Below are 16,051 nucleotides of genomic sequence, written 5' to 3' on the forward strand. Positions count from 1 at the left end.
GCCTGATGTGGGGCTCGAACCCAGGAACTGAGATCGTGACCAGAGCCAAAGGCAGCTGCTTAACCGACTAAGCCACACAGGCTCCCCATGCTCCATAAACTATAGCCAAAAGAATAAGTGAATCTTTATATTCTCCTTTCCTGAGGCTGTGGGTGAAGTGAAGTAATGGAATCTGTATGTGATTTGGTATCATTTACTTGCCAAAGGCAGGGAGTTCCAAAGTTACATAATCCGTTTTGAGACTTGGTATATCTTACTTTACCTCTGTTGTTTCTAGATTTCTTTTCTTGATCTTTAGGAATCTAGCCTTTGTGGAGAGTCAGCAAGTCAGTATTCTGTGAGGCTGTCTTAGCTTGAGCTGCTATAACATAGATCGCAGACTGGATGGCTTAAACAATAGAAATTGCTTTCTCACAGCTTAATTTCAGGCTTCCTAGCCTCCAGGTGCCAGAATGGCCAGGTTCTGGTGAGAGTTTCCTTCCTGGTTTACAGATAGCCATTCTCCTCATTCTCTTGCCGTGTCCTCACGTGGTAGAGAGCAGAGAGTGGGTGTCTCTGGTGTCTCTTGTCTCCTGTCACAGACTCCATCCTTATGACCTAAGGACGTAGGGTCACCCAAAGGCCGTATCTCTAAATATCATCACTTTGGGGATTAGGGTTTCAACACATGAATTTTGAAAGACACAACCATGTAGTCCCTAATTTAGTATAACTTTCCTTTTCAGACGAGAAACTGGCTGTCATTCCCGCTATTCTCTCTAGCACCCCAGAATCATTCTCTGTAGGACACTATAGAATAAACCCACTAGCTTCCGCAGGAAAAAGCTATTTTGAAGAATATAGGTTAGCATTCTGGTTTCTTGTGGATCTGGCACTATTTCTGAGAGGGAAGGCTAGAGATCCTCCTCAGAATATGAACTCTTTCTGCTACACTGTGAGCTCCTCAGTGCCATGGGCAGACATCACAGGTGTTGAGAGTAGGGATTGGGGCAGGAAGAATATGTCAGGTCCCTCTCAAAGGGATTATAGGCACGCTGCATGATGGCTCCCGTCCCTCTATAGATTTGCCAGTAGGATTGTCTCCAAGTGACAGTTGCACCAAGATTCTGTAAGCACAGTGGGCAGTGCAGACACGCAGCACCAAGTACAGGATTTATTATGCTTTGACAAAGGACTTTTCATGCCTGGGAATTCCTCTGATCACATCATCATCATTCACTTGCTCCTTCCTCTGTATCCATAAACCTGATCAGGACAGAAAATGGGCTTAGAAGCAGAGGAAATATTGTAGTGATTGGAAAATGAATCTTCCCTTTTACTAAATTTCCACCAAAAAAAAAAAAAAATGAATATCAATTCCTTTGCGGTAGGATCTTGGTTATTTCCACATAGCTTGAAAGGAGAGCTTTCCAGTACTTGGAGGTCTTCCGAAAGACTGTATATACCTGTTGCATACAATAACTAGGTTTCATGACAATAATTACCTTTGCTTCTTTCTCCACTACCGTGTTTGTTTCCCTGAAGCCTTCGGAAGAGTCGTGGTCAATTTCTGTGGAAACGTAGTGCTCACCCACATTTTACCCCTCCTCTCTATGGAGCTGTCAAAGCTTGGGCTAGAACAGTGTGGTATGTGAGCCTGCTGTGAACAACTTAGCAAAGGAGGTTGGTGTCCTCAACTAGACAGAGTAGATAATAAGTCTTGTGGGCAGGATCGATGATAAAAGGAGGGGGGGAGAAAGCTGAACTAAGAGATGGGGACAGCCAAACAGATTCCAGCTAAAACTGGTGCAGCCTGCTAATGAATCCACTAGCCAGTACTGAATTCTTGATACTCTCCTCATTTCTCAAATCAAGTTAAAAAATTGACTCCGTGCCAGTTACAAGGGGCAGAGCTGTCACTTACCAGGGAGATTAACTTTCTTTGTTGAATACTGACAGGGACTAGAGAAGGGCAGGACCCACACAGAATGCAGGGCACTCTGATTTGTGGTAACCTCGAAATCTGAAGTAGAAGTAAATTGAGAGTTTGTAATTTGCACCAGCATCCAGACTAAGGTAAACCGACAGAGGGAATTTAAGGAAGTCATACACCAACATGAATTTTTGTCCTCTCGATGGATCCTTTTCCCAGACTGGCCAGCCCTTTGAAGGTACAGATCCTTATCCTCCAGTGTTCAGAGTCTGCACTTTATATTTAGCCATCTATACTGATCAAGAGAGGTTGGGCCCCAAACACTGGTGAAATGATGGCTCTGCCCAGCTCTGGAACATTGTGGAACTCTTGTGGGTGGGGAAGTCAACTGAGTTGAGTAAAAGACACCAAGGATTCCGAACACCAAGTGTTGCCTCTCAATAGTGTGGGCGGTTTTTTGTTTACAAATGGGGCCCTAGGAGATTCTCTACACTCTAGTCACATCCCTGAACACCACAGGGCCTGGCTGGCCATCCCTTAGCAGGATTTCTTTAACCACCACATTTTTGCTCTGTGGCTTTAGATGTTAAGTCAGACTGATGTTTAAATGTATCTAAAGTGACCTTCAGTGTCCTTTTAAATATCACCCTGCTTAGCATAGACAATGCCAAGTAAAAAAGTGCTGTGAATACATAAAGTTAGAAAATATGTAAGACTGTGAATGTGTGCATGTGGCACAGGGGGAAATTACTGAAAGAACTGACAATACAAATTATTCTTCTCTTAAGTTCTTCCTAATTTTTAGAGAAGTTTTAATATGCACAGAAACTGGGGCATCCTGAGAAATTAGAGAATTTAAGTTATCCTTTATAATAAAACCGTTGACTCACAAAAATCTGGGAAGCTGCCTAGTGCCCCTCTCCCAATTACACTGCATTTGAAATTTGAAAAGGGGATAAATGCATTGTTTGTTTTTCTTTAGCTCTTAATCAAGCTCCTAGGAATGAAGAGTAACAGACTGGAGGCCTCTGTCCAAATCTCGGATCAACTTGACTTTGGTTCTTTCCCTGGGCTACCTGAGTTAAGTTGCTTTCTTCTGTTTCTTCAGGGAAGCATGATGACAATCTTCCTTTCCATTTAATTCTTCCCAAGCTTGTTGGAAAGAGCCATTAGTTTATGTTTTATTCTTTATGCCTGTGAGATGTTGGGATGAAATACTCTCGATAAACCACAAAGCCTATTACTATTTTAAGTACCTGCATCTTCCAGGAGAAGGAACACGCTGGCTCCCTGCAGGAGAAATAAATGGAGTCAGCTTTCTGGCTGGCACACTGTCTTTAGGAAAAAATAAAAAAAGACACAGATCTTGTTCTGTCTCCTGCAGAAAATGTGTCTAGATCTACTAAAGCAAAGCACAAATTTCAGAGGTGTTACGTGTCCCACATTCTGTGCTACACAAATCGGTTTTTTGTTTGTTTATTTTTTGGTCCAAAAGAACAAGCTTTGAACACAAAAAGGAGAGGATACTAAGGGTGTTGATGAAATGTGTTTTCTAAGATGGGTATAGGAAGAAACACGTTCTTTCTCATTTTAGTGTCTTGTTTCATGGCTGTGAAGGAAAGAAAGCGATTTTGGCTATCTACGTCTCAAATGTTCTGTGCGGTTTGCGGGAGCACCTGGTACTTCTGAACAAAACAGCATGCAGAAATATTTTGTTCTGTTTTCCCATTGTAATCACTCTGAGTTTGGTGTGTGTGTGTGTGTGTGTGTGTGTGTGTTGGTTCCTCTCTTTGTGTTCTTGTCAAGATTGACAAGCATCCATGTGTTACCAGTGACATGGAGTTCTTGCTTGAATAACCATGACTAAAATCCAGGATATTTCAAAACACATTATTGACTCAGAGAGCCACCCACTAGATTGGATTCTTATGAATTAACTCTGACAGCATCGGTGAGGTGGTACTTGGACCCCAAACTGTCAAGTCATCCCATGCTTCTACTATAGCTCCAATGTGGCATCCTTGCTCCAGGTGCTAGGATATGCTTTGTGTTGCTTAAAAGGTTTCTTTAATTAATGTTGCAGAAAATCCCACATTGAGGGATTAAATTGAGTCAAAAAGTAGACCATGAGAAGAGTAACTCAAAGTTCTTTTTATTGGAACTGGGTGGCACTATCCTATTGACTCTCCTTCAGGGTGAACCCTAACTAATGCCTTTGCTGGGAGGAAGATGGCAGAACTCAGGGGACACTTGGAATGGAGCTGGGGATGGTTTTTAATGAGAAGTAATGAAATTGTGTTTCACTCTTAGCATGTACTCAGCACGTACTGAGGTTCTGGGGAGGAGAGCATGACAGTCTTTGATGGAAATTGTCTAAAGGGTCATTGCATTGGGATATGCTGTGCATGAAGCCTTTAGACCCTTGTCTTCTGCCTATTAGTAAGGCGTGGCTCCAGAAATGCTATATGGGAAGGGCTTAGAAGCTGTTTTCCTTTGGAAAGGAGAGGAAGAGAGGGGACTTGCCTAGAAGTAGAATTTGTGCAAGCAAATTCTTTTGTTTACTGAGATGCTCTCTCTCTCTTTCTTTTTTAAATGAGTGGTTTGACTAACCACCATTCCCCGAAAGCAAAGAAGCCCATAGGTGATGCCCTTAACTGATTTCTTGGGCAATGCAATTCCATGCCTTTTTTTAAAGCTTGTGCATTCATTTATCATCTGTATAAAAAAAAAGAAACACAATTATTGCAAAATGACTGCTCACAGGGCCCATCAGCAGTAATAATTCCATTTTAATAGGCATATATGGGGACACCTGGCTGGTTTAGTTGGTAGAGCATGTGACTCTTGATGTTAGGGTTGTGTATTCGAGACCACCCTGGGTGCAGAGCTTACTTAAAAAAATGAAAAGAGTAAAAAAAAAAATAGACACAAGTATGGATTTAATCACTGGACTTAACATAGCAGAAAGTATCAAACTAAAACTGATGGAGGATATTGGCTTGATTAGTTATTTATCATCATTTCTGAAGCACTTGTTTTCCAAAGGGGAATCAAAATGGGTTTGCAAAAATCATAATGGGTTTCACAGCATTTTTGCCAATGCTTTCTTGAAGGATGCTTCTGTTATCAACAGAATATGAGAGTAAGCTTTGCAAATAATCTCAAAGAAAATGTTTGGCAAATAAGTCCTAAGGAACCAGAACAATCAGTGCATAATCCATCAGAATGATCTTGAACATTTTATGACACCTAGATTTTATACATTCCCATACTGAGGTGATCCAAATCATTATCACTGAGAAAAGAGATTCAAATACATATGTGTTTTATATTCACTAACATTTCCCCTATGATTTTTTTTTTTTAATTTGGTGTGCTAGAAGACTCAAGTTTTCTACATACTTTGTTATCTACCAAACAAATAAAGTGTGGTTCCTGCAACACTGCTGCTCATGGTACCACCTCTGGTCCAGACTGCTTTCCCATTAGAGTGGGTAACATTATCTGCTGGGAAGGAGCCTCTTCGTCAGGGATTCACAGTCACTTTAAAATTATATTAGCCCCCGATTGTGCATGTTCTGCACTTTATCCCTCTTCTCTAATCTGAGTGTTCTGTAGCCCACCCCTTCGCTGAGGTCCTGGAAATCTCACAATTTGGTGTAGTTAGTCTCAGGTTCAGGAGCAGCAGGAGTATTAAGGCCGAATCTAAAATTGTCATCTTTTCATCACTTCCCCTACTTCTGTAGGGCACTGTGGTGATTTCCCTGAACGAACAGCTTCACAATTTCCTTCCGTGCCCGTGCCACTCAGGTGTTGTCTTGGGTTTTCTCATTCCCACGGTCGCCTTTTAGCTACTATGAAAACTTAACTCCACGCATTTCACCATTCTCATACAGCCCACGGTTTTTAAATCAGAGAGTTTTGTTTTGTAAGAAGCTCCTAACCCCATTTTGACAATTTGTAAAGATAACTTACTTTCACTCCAAGCTTCCTAATCTTAAAATCCCAGTCTCCTCTTATTTATGCGCAATATAAATGTTTGAGCTTTAGATTTCCTCCATAAATAGTTACTATGTTACACTTATACATGTCTGCCTTTTGTAAACTTGGTAAGTACAAATTGTAAACATTAACTTTATTCTGCGCAGCACTGAGCACAATGTCATGATCACTTAAATGCTTTTGATGATGAAGGTGAAGATGATAATGACCATGTAATGCTGTTCTGGTTTGAAAATATCACATAGGTAGTCCGGTACAGCTTTTTTTTTTTTTCTTTCTTTTAAATGAGTTGTTCCTCATTCTGTAAAGCTGTCATTCTTCATTAGCAAAAAAAGGTTACAGTAAGTTATAATTAGTGTTTAGTGCCCCGTCAAATAATTAAGTATAATAAAAGGCTTTCAGTGAGTTTAATGTTAACATGGTATAATTAAAGCCAAGTCTTGAAATGCATTAGTTGTCTATTATGTCAGATATTTGATGCTTTTTCCCTCTACACATGTGATTTTCAAATTGTGCTTATAGTAATGTCATCAAAGACAAAAACTCACATGACTCAGATGCAAAATGGGCTTTGCAGTGCCCAGCAAGGGCAGTATTCAGAAAATGAAATCACTTAAAGAACTCTTTTATTTACTGGTAAGGAAACTGAGTCCTAAAGATACTGTGTGACTTGCCCAAGGTCACACACTGGTAAGTTAATTCTTCCTGGATAGTGAGAATTTGACATTCAGTGTTGTACTGAAGTGATTATTATTACTGTCATTTCTCTGAAGTATGGGATGTTTGCTGGAAAAATGCTCATTCTGTCTCTATTTTGATGGGGTGAGAAACTACACGAGGTGAAAGAACATAATTTTTGTACTTAGCTCTTAATGTATTTAAGTGGTTTTAGGATGCAGGGCTTTGCCTTAGCACCTGTTTTAAGGCTTACAGAGACAAGGCTTGAATCTCACCATTTTCTCATCAGAATAACTGGAATGTGCCCAGATAGTTGGCCATTTCTAACCCTGCATTGTTTGAGCTTCTCAGGCCTTCTCTTGTGCATATCATATAATCTTTTCTATCCACAAAGATTCTGAAAAATCAGCAGAGTACAAGTAGCCCCTGAAATAAAGGCGTCATTCAAGGAACAAAGTAGAAGGAGGGCTCCAATTAAAATGATGAAAATCTTTAATTTTTATTTAGGTATACTTGTACGGACACGTGTATATACAAATACAGATTGTATGGGTTGGTTTGTGTGTGGGTTTTTTTTTTTTTTTACATTTTCTTTTATGTTTATATAATGTCAGCATTTCAAAACAGCACTCGATGAGTAAGTGCAAAGGAACTGCAAAGCAGGGCAGTACAAGCACAGGACCACACGGAGCTGGACTTCACACCCAGACGCACACACAATGAGTGGCTTCAATGGGGTGTCAAAAGTAAGCATGGAAAGCGGATTTTGACTCATGGGTAACCTCCAACATGCCAGCATCTATTAAACTGTACAGACAATGGGAGCAAGCCCATTGTAGGGAGATTTGTCTCACATCCGAGCAGCTCTTGGGCAAATGCATGGGAAAAACTCAGTGATGCCAAACCAGAGACAGACCTGCCCATTCACGGTTCTGAGGGAAAATAAAACGTGGGCGGAAGGAAAGAGACAAAAAAAAAATAAACATCTAAAGGGGGGGGGGGGGTAGGCAAACGGGGGTGTTGGTGGAGGTGGTTTTGAAAAGAAAAAACAACTGACCACAGCTCTGAGAGCAATGAATGGAGGGGAATTTAAACTGTTTTATTAATTTTGGAGAAACTAATGAAAATGGCTGCTGCCGTTGCTAAGGCACCAGAGAAAAACAAAGTCCCTGAAAATCCACAGGTACTGTGCGACTCTTCCTTTCACAATGACACAGGGAAACAGCTCCCATTTAACCTTCCTAAATGGACTGGCTTGAAACCCTTCCCATGCTTGAGCCACGTGGGATTCTGGCACCTCTTCCTGGGGAGAAATGAAACAGTCTATGAAAACCACCACAAACAGAAAACCAAACCAAAATCCAGAACTGTTACTAAATTCCCTAAACCTTTTTAAACCAACATGCTGGGGGAGGAAGAACACCACAGGGCTCCAACATCAGACCTTGAAAACAGTGAGGATAAAATATTGATCAAAAAAGTCATGTTGTTCCAGGTCCCGAGATGATGGAGTCTTACGACTGGGCGGGTGATGACCACACACGAGTCCTGTATGGAGCAGTGTCTCAGCCATTTGTGACTCTTCTTAGCCACGTATACATTGGATGTTTCAAAGCCTCAATGCATGTTTTGTATCCTGAAAGACTATTGTTCTCACTTACAAAAGACATAAGAATCAAATTAATACTTTATTATCAAACACTATATACAACAGAGGTCGCTAAGAATACAGAATTTAAAGAACGCAGTTTTTTTTTTGTTTTTTTTTTTTTTTTAATGTTTTACTTTTCTTTCCTCTGCCACCCAAGAAAGTACAGTACAAAACAATAGTCTAAACTAACACGAACTGTTACCTGGTCTATTAAAGGATACACAGTATCCACTAAACAGACAGATCCTTATTTCCCTGCTTCATGTTGCAAAGCCCTTGGCAACCAGGGGCAAAGGTCGCTGGGGTTTGACTAACTGGGGCTGAGAGGCAGCTAAGGCTGCCCTTCAGACTTTTGAGTTGTTTTTTGAATTAAAAGCTGCTACAAAATTGCATCGACATCCTCCTAAGCCCCCAGAGGGTTGTAACACTACCATAAAAGGCCACCAGCACTTTCTGGACAAGATGAAAACTGTCTGATACCAACCATTTTCTTGGAAACTCCGTGGCAAGCATTACCTACAATTACATCACTTAAAGGTAGAGAAGCACACTGTCTACTGGTGTGGATAGTCTTGCTTTTTTTTTCCTTTTTAAACTTAATTTGTAGTGGCATGATGAAGTAAAGGGGTCTAATTTCACTGTGAAAAATGAAAGACAATGGCAGAGAGGGCCATGAGTAATTATTTTATCATTTGTTAGAGACAAATGCTAGCAAAACCACAGAAGTCACCATTTCTAAAATGAAATTAGCACTGCTAATGTAGTTATGACTAACTGGAATCATTATAGGATCATTTGATTTCCTTGTGGTTATAGAACATGCAGTATTATTTTGGTTCTGACTATTGATCCATTTTAGAAGGTATCCGCCCCCCACCCCCACTCAAATCCCACTGGACCAACAAGCCGGTTAACTATTAATAAAAAGAAGTATTACTGGGTATTACTGAGAGTGCTGAGCATATACAGAGTTAAAGGAAAAAAAAGAATCCAATGCTGTGAACTTTTGTTTCAGTGAAATGGTGGCTGCCTTCTGTGACAAGACTCTGCCACTCCACAGAAGCTCCTGATGTCTGGGGGAACAGCACTGACGGTGTCTGCAAGGCCAGCAGCCTCACTCCCATGGTTCCAAGTGTGAACAGACCCGGCAGTAACATCCATTCCACATGGATCAGGTAAGCCCAGATTACATTTCAACATGTGTACAACTCTCCAGGGTGCAAGTGCCTTTACAGCTGCCTTTCATTCACATATTTTTCTAATTCAGAATTACTCACAACTTCGTAGCCAATTCCCATTCATAAAGTCTGTCCATACTGTGACCCCTCTCTTTTTTCATCTAGACATTTTAAAAAAATACATATTTTTAAAAAGCCTTATTTCCTGGACCGCTTCCAACTTTTCACATATGACATAATCATGGCATTTGTTTTTTTGTTTGTTTGTTTTATTTTGAAAGGCATGATTTCTATTGACATGCCAGGCAGTTAGTAAAAAGGCTAGATTTCTTTTCATTGGTCTGACACTTTCCCCTGTCTAGGCTTTGGAGCTCAGTTTGTGAGCCTCACCAGTAGTAACCCCAAGCTTGTATTTCCTGGTAACCAACTGGAAATGTCCCTTGTTGGCCATGCTAAGATTCCTCAAACAGGGTCATCTTGCGTTTATTCTCCTTCTGCCCCGCCCCCACAATGAAACAAGATAGCCCCCTATATTTCTAAATGTATCAAGGGATACCACTTTTTTTCTCACAAGTTTAAATAGGACAAGCATATATACTCACTCTCAGCATAAAGTATATCTAAATAATGTATTTTCTATTCTAGTGGATTTTTAAAAAAATATTTTGTTAAAGTCTTTGGGACTCCATCTTGTTTATCTCCCACAGATAAACACATGTTCCCCCTACGCTTCAGGCTGTGTCAGAAAGGGAAAGAATATAAAATCAACACTTGAAATTTTTTTATTCCAAACTTTGGAATTTTTATTCCAAATTTCCCTTTAGCCCTCCCAAGTAGTGCTGACTGACTCTCCTGGTGACAGGGGTGTGTGTCTGAGCCCCTGCAGTTGTGGAGTGTGGAGCAAAACGTGGGTACTAGGGTGGGAGTCGGGGAAAGGCCACAGCACACTGGCGCTCCAGCAAAGCCAAATCACATCTCCTCTGGCCACTGACCTCCTTTCCTTGGTACATATTGTCTCCCAGAGGAGTATCCAAAGCTATTCCATTATACACTCATCAACCCTGGCTTGTCAGCCTTGGGGAAGGTCACTTTATTCATAAAAATGCCTCTTTGAGTTTCTTTAAAAAAAAAAAAAAATTGTAGCACCATGGTGATCTGTATTCAAAGGAAAAAAAAAATCTGGTGTGCATTGCCCAGTCACCAAAAAAATTAGAGGCACTCACACATACACACCCCCACCAAACCTAATTTTCTCTGTTCTCACACTTGCTCTGTGCTAGCATTCCCGCACCCGACCTGCTTTCTAGAAAAAAAGGCTTCTTTCATGGAGCATAAGTTTTGCCGTCAAGAATGCTTTAAGACAGTCATCTTAAAACAAAACAAAACAAAAAAACCCCCAGTGTCTCAACCTTTTAGAAGCCTGTTCATTTATGTACTCCTAGAGGAAAGGGTGTAATATTATATCTATTCTTAATACCTCCCCTCTGGACTCGACACGGTGACACGATGCCCCGCACGATCAGCTTACAGTCCTGAATGAGAAGGCATAAATATTGTATGGGAGAGCACAACCCTCCTGGGCCTTGCCGTTCCTGGCTGCATCTGCCACTATTCTTCCTTGTCCGTATACCGCTGACACAGGACGCTAACGGAGGTGGGCTCTGAGAGGAGAATGCACAGGAGCTGACGACCACTGGTGTCACTGTGACAATTTGGCATTTTCATCTGGAGTCCATTTAACTTGGAAGGGGTGAGAGAAAGTCAAGGGCAAGGGCTAGGGGTGGAATGGGGTAGGGGAGCAGCCACTACTTTAGCCCCTCCTGGCCCCAAGTTGTTGCTTAGAATTCAGGCTGAAAGAAAGAAAACAAAAATCTGACATCTGCCAAAAAACCAATAACAAGTCCCTTCTTAGGATGAGCAGTTAGGTGGATCTCTGGTGTTCCAAGACCCTGATGTTTTCTGTGACAGGTGACGGGAGGAGACTGTGCTATAACGTCAAAAGCATCGCCAGGAGGAACAGTAGGATTGCCAAAAGGCGGCTGGGTATCCTTGGTGTTTGTGCCGCGTTCTCACCACGGGATGGCTCGGCTGACTCATGTACGGTGTCATCTGTTCAAATAGAAAGCACACATTCCAATGAGATTTCACATCCTTAATAACTCTCTTGCAGCAGCCTGCTGTTAACAGACCTCGCCACCCTCTGCAAAGTAGGGTAATGAACCTTGTGCCACCATTGACTTTCATGTCTGCATAATCACTCATTATTTACAGCAAACAAAGGAGAAGCAGAGAAAATTGGACTTTTTCAGCAATATTATTACTTTCCTTAAAGAGTGAGGGGAAAAACTGTACACAGACTGTAACCTCTGGCATGTGATCTCCTTTGGTTTGCTCACTAACACACCTTGCACAAAGCTGAGATACCTGAATGCACCTTTTAAACCCAAGATGCCACGGAGAAGCAAGTAACATGTTTGGCAGGGGAGGCTGTAGTTATATTGGCATGTTGGTGGTTGACCAGAATGGGCTGCCCGTTTCCTGCTTTCTAGCTGTTTCAGAGGATTAGTGTTGAATGCCTGGTTGTTGGTTACCTACGTGAATTGTCAGATAAGAAAAATTAAATGCCAAAACCGCATTTAAATTAACTACACATAATGCCCACTAAACCTCAATAAATGGTGCCCACTAGTTTGCCTACAATTGGGAATCAGTTATGGTGCTATTTCCATTACAAACCCTGTATCTCCAGGATTAAATTACTTGAACTTGACTGTTTTTATTTTTATCAGGCTGAAGCTTGGCACATAAATTATCGGCGTGGATGCAAATTTTCCTCTAAATAAAATGGATTAAGTGAGGTAAGCTTCTTTTATTTAGCTATAAAGTGTTCTACGAGGCTGCCTCTGACTTTGGATAGCCTTCCTGATCTGCATGATTAACAGGCTTAACTTTGAAACAGGAACTTTGCAGCAATTAGTACCCAAAGATAGATTGGAGGCCTGCCTGGGAGCCATGCTCTGCTCCAGTTTTGTCTGTCTTCTTCCTTCCTCCTGGCTTAACTTGTGCTTTTAGACTACGTGTTCTCTGAATTACACGTTCTTGGGGCCAAGGTGGGGGGGGGGTTCAGTTGTAGATTTTATTTCAGCATCAGGGGGCCTTCCTGTAAGAGTGCAGAGACTGTCATCTTGTATTCACTCCAAGTGAGACTCTAGTAATTTGGGTCAGTTTTGTAGACCTCAAAGGATAATTCCTAAATATCCCGGCAGGACCCACGTACAACCCCTTAATGGACTGTTAATTCAAACTCCTGTAGATTGTCACACCACAAGTCACAATGAGGATGCTTTCTTTTTCACTAGGTATCATCACCATCACACTCCCTATTCTTGGTCCTGCAATGACCACTTTTCAGGCTCACAGGCTGGCCCTGCTTCAGACATGCTCAGGTAGGCCGTTCCCGTTCATCACGTTCATTGCCACTCTGAACTAGGCAATAGATCCTGGCAGTGTCCAGGCTCTGCCCTGTAGTGCTCTTAGCACCTGAGCCTGTCCTCACGTAGAAGCTCCTGCATCTCTGTGTCACGTCTGCTCCCCTTTCCTGGACCTCAGCAAACCTGCGTGGAGTGGTTCTTCGCTTAAAAGACCAGAGAAGGTTAGGAAGCAAGAATGGGAAGTTAAACAGATACAGAGGAAAAAAATATAAAGCCCCACATGGTGCAGCCAACGACTTGCGGTCTCTTTTCCTCTGTTCTTCGTCAGCCTTGCAAATGTATTAAATATGTAGTGAGCAGGACTTAGACACAAGTGCCCTGAATGGCCCTGAAATTAAAATCCAGATCACTTCAGGAGCATTGATGTGTTGTCCATCCGAACAATAGAGAGTACTTCAGGTTTAATTTGTACCAACCAGAAACCCCGAGGCTTCCAGATTTCATTTTGAAATACCGTTTATATTTATACACCTGAAATTACATCAGCTGCTGGGTTCTTCTCAATCGTGTTTTCACTACCATGTTACCCAACCCTCTTCCTTGTGAAGTGTGGATGTGTCCTGATAAAAGGTACTTAGGTAATATACAGGTACTCAGCATGCACTGAAAGTAGAGTTGCCCTCCCTGTTCCTCCAAGATGCTCCGCAAGGCCTAGCCAGTGCTCCAGGCAGCACAAGACAGGGTGAATGACTCTGCGGACATTGAGAGGAAAGCTTTTGTTTTACCTACAAGTGAAGCATGAGGTTACATGTACATTTCAGTCTTCTAATTGTGGATCGATTTTTGGAAGTAACCCTTTTCTAAACAACTAACCAGGAAGTGCCACTTTGCACTCAAAGGGGAAAATCTGTCCCTTTAGGGCATGATGGTTCTTCTCTTCTCTCTGTAACAGGCTGGTCCTGGCCCAGGATTCTACAAACCATCCTTTGATTATAGCAGGGCCTCACTGTTGGAAGATTCCATGGCCCCTGCGCAGCAAGATGAAAAACTGGCTGTCATTTGGGTAAATCTGAGCAATTCCAAAATTCTAAGGAAGGATTCTTAAGCAAAATCTATCCCAATAGAAATCACATCTAAACATCAGAGAATTTCTAACACTCATAATGGTGAGTGTAGCTTAAAAGCAGAAAATATTCCTCCTCTGAAACCAAATCAAGCCTTGCCTCCTGCCTACCAGGATTCTACAATATGAGGGTTTCAATGGTTAATTGAGAAAACACGAGCAATATTTTGGAGCATATTATGTGGCATATGTCTGCCCTGAGATCATCCTGTATCCCTGATGATAGGAAACTGGCAGGCAGAGTGTGCAAGCAAACAAAAAAGACAAATACATTCCAAAGACAGGTGAATTAGTACACATTACCGAGAACATGCAGTGGGATCCTTTCAGGCTTTCTGCATTCATAAAGTCTAGGTCTATACTCAGACATTCAACACAGTGGTGCAAAGCCACAAGTCTGACTGAAGTTCATGAGGAATAAGATGAACTACTCAAAGTTATTACTGCGTTCATATAGCCAGGGATGGTAGCTCAACCTTGTCATAACTTTTTTAGTGAAGATGCTCACCAGAAAGCCCTTAAATACAGTCACAACTGACTCCACGAGCTTTTCTTGCACAGATCCCTATACGTGTGCACCCGCATTTCCACTCTCCAACGTATGCACTCACACCACATTCTGTTAAACTTCAAACTTCCATCAGTTATATGTGCGTAGATTTGGGGGCCATCATGGATTTTAAATGCTCAGTGAAAAAACCTGTTTCCCAAAGACCGTGAAATATGCTCACGTATGAATGCATCTTAATATCTTGCATTTTACCATTATTTGAATTCAAAGGTAATTTTCCTAATGCAGAGCAGTCCTCAGTGTAGCTACTGGTTACCAGAGAAGAACACGCAATCTATTATTTCTAAATAGTCTCTTGCTCTCTTGATAGGCAATGGAATTTACCTGGAAAAAAGATTATTGGAAAGATATGCCTACATCTGCCACAATATGCATTAAAAAAAATCCTAATTCAGAATAATTTATGCTTACAACTTAGGCCTGACTCTGCTGGTCATTCTACACCTGACTTACTAAGAAATGCAAAAGAGTAAAGTTCTCATTATGAACATCTATGTTTCTACTGACGGTAAGCAAATCCTACTTTTACACTCACGTTGGGATAGGAGTTGAGAAATTTGAACATTACATTTGGATCAGTCTCAAACTAGTGATGCAGCCTGGGCAAGTCTCAGTTATCGAGGGAAGAATGTAGACTTTGTGGTCCTTAGGAGACAGCCCCTCTAACTCATACATCCTATGAGGAACCAAGTCTGCAAGCTTGTGAGGAGCCTCGTACCATGAAAAGCCACAGTAATGCTTCCAGATTTCCAGGACACAATTAAAATGGCTCTGTGTCGGCATTCATTCCTTGCAACTTTCTAAAGCAGCTAACTGATCCCTGGGGAGCCAAGAAGGCCTCTCAGAGCTTTCTTGTACACACCTCCCATTTGTGCTGGGATAAGACGCCTGCCTTAGAAAAACAAGAATGCTTGGGGAAGAAAACCTGACTCTTAATGTGAAAGCTGTTTTATGTCCTGAGGCACCACATTTACTCAGGGTAAGTTTCCCTAAGGCTCACTGACTGTCCTAGTAACAATATTCCAAAGAGAAAGTGGACTACACAACACTTTAATTTCTAGGACCATAAAAAAAGAGAAGTTCCACTATAAATAGATGAAAAAAAAAAGTCTCTGTTCACACAAGGTGGGGCGGGAGGGGGGCTCCCATCTTTCTGTGAAGAAGAAATAATTTTAATTCCATTAAGCTTTGAGAGTTTTGTGAGAGTTGGGTAAGGAAACCAGTCAAGATCTCAAGCCAAGTAGGACAAAGAGAGGAAACCACAGGAAGGTAGGCATATGGGGGCATCAAGGTACAGTCCTCACTGCACAGTGGATACAGGACTCCTATCTGTCCGAATCAGTCTAGTTACATTTATAACCGAATGGATAGTATACAGCACCATTTTATACTCAGTACACTACAGTGTAGTTACAGTGTAAATACTTTGATGAGGGCTTTTGTGGGTTTTATTTTTCTTCAGTGACAGGAAAGTTTGGGTGTGTGGAGATCAGCAGTAGAAAAAA

General features: G+C 41.5%; 1 protein-coding gene across 1 annotated transcript in view; it reads right to left on the reverse strand.

Annotated features, from left to right (window-relative positions):
• Positions 1-7,050: 7,050 nt before the first annotated feature.
• Positions 7,051-16,051, reverse strand: part of EFNA5 (ephrin A5) — a 274,067-nt gene continuing 265,066 nt past the window's right edge. Inside the window, exon 5 of the mRNA XM_049648608.1 lies at positions 7,051-11,530. Within this exon, the coding sequence (XP_049504565.1) occupies positions 11,409-11,530 (122 nt within the window). The 3' untranslated portion in view covers positions 7,051-11,408. The remainder of the gene's footprint in view (positions 11,531-16,051) is intronic.

The sequence above is a fragment of the Panthera uncia genome (genome assembly GCF_023721935.1).
Source record: "Panthera uncia isolate 11264 chromosome A1 unlocalized genomic scaffold, Puncia_PCG_1.0 HiC_scaffold_17, whole genome shotgun sequence".
NCBI classification, from domain to species: domain Eukaryota; kingdom Metazoa; phylum Chordata; class Mammalia; order Carnivora; family Felidae; genus Panthera; species Panthera uncia.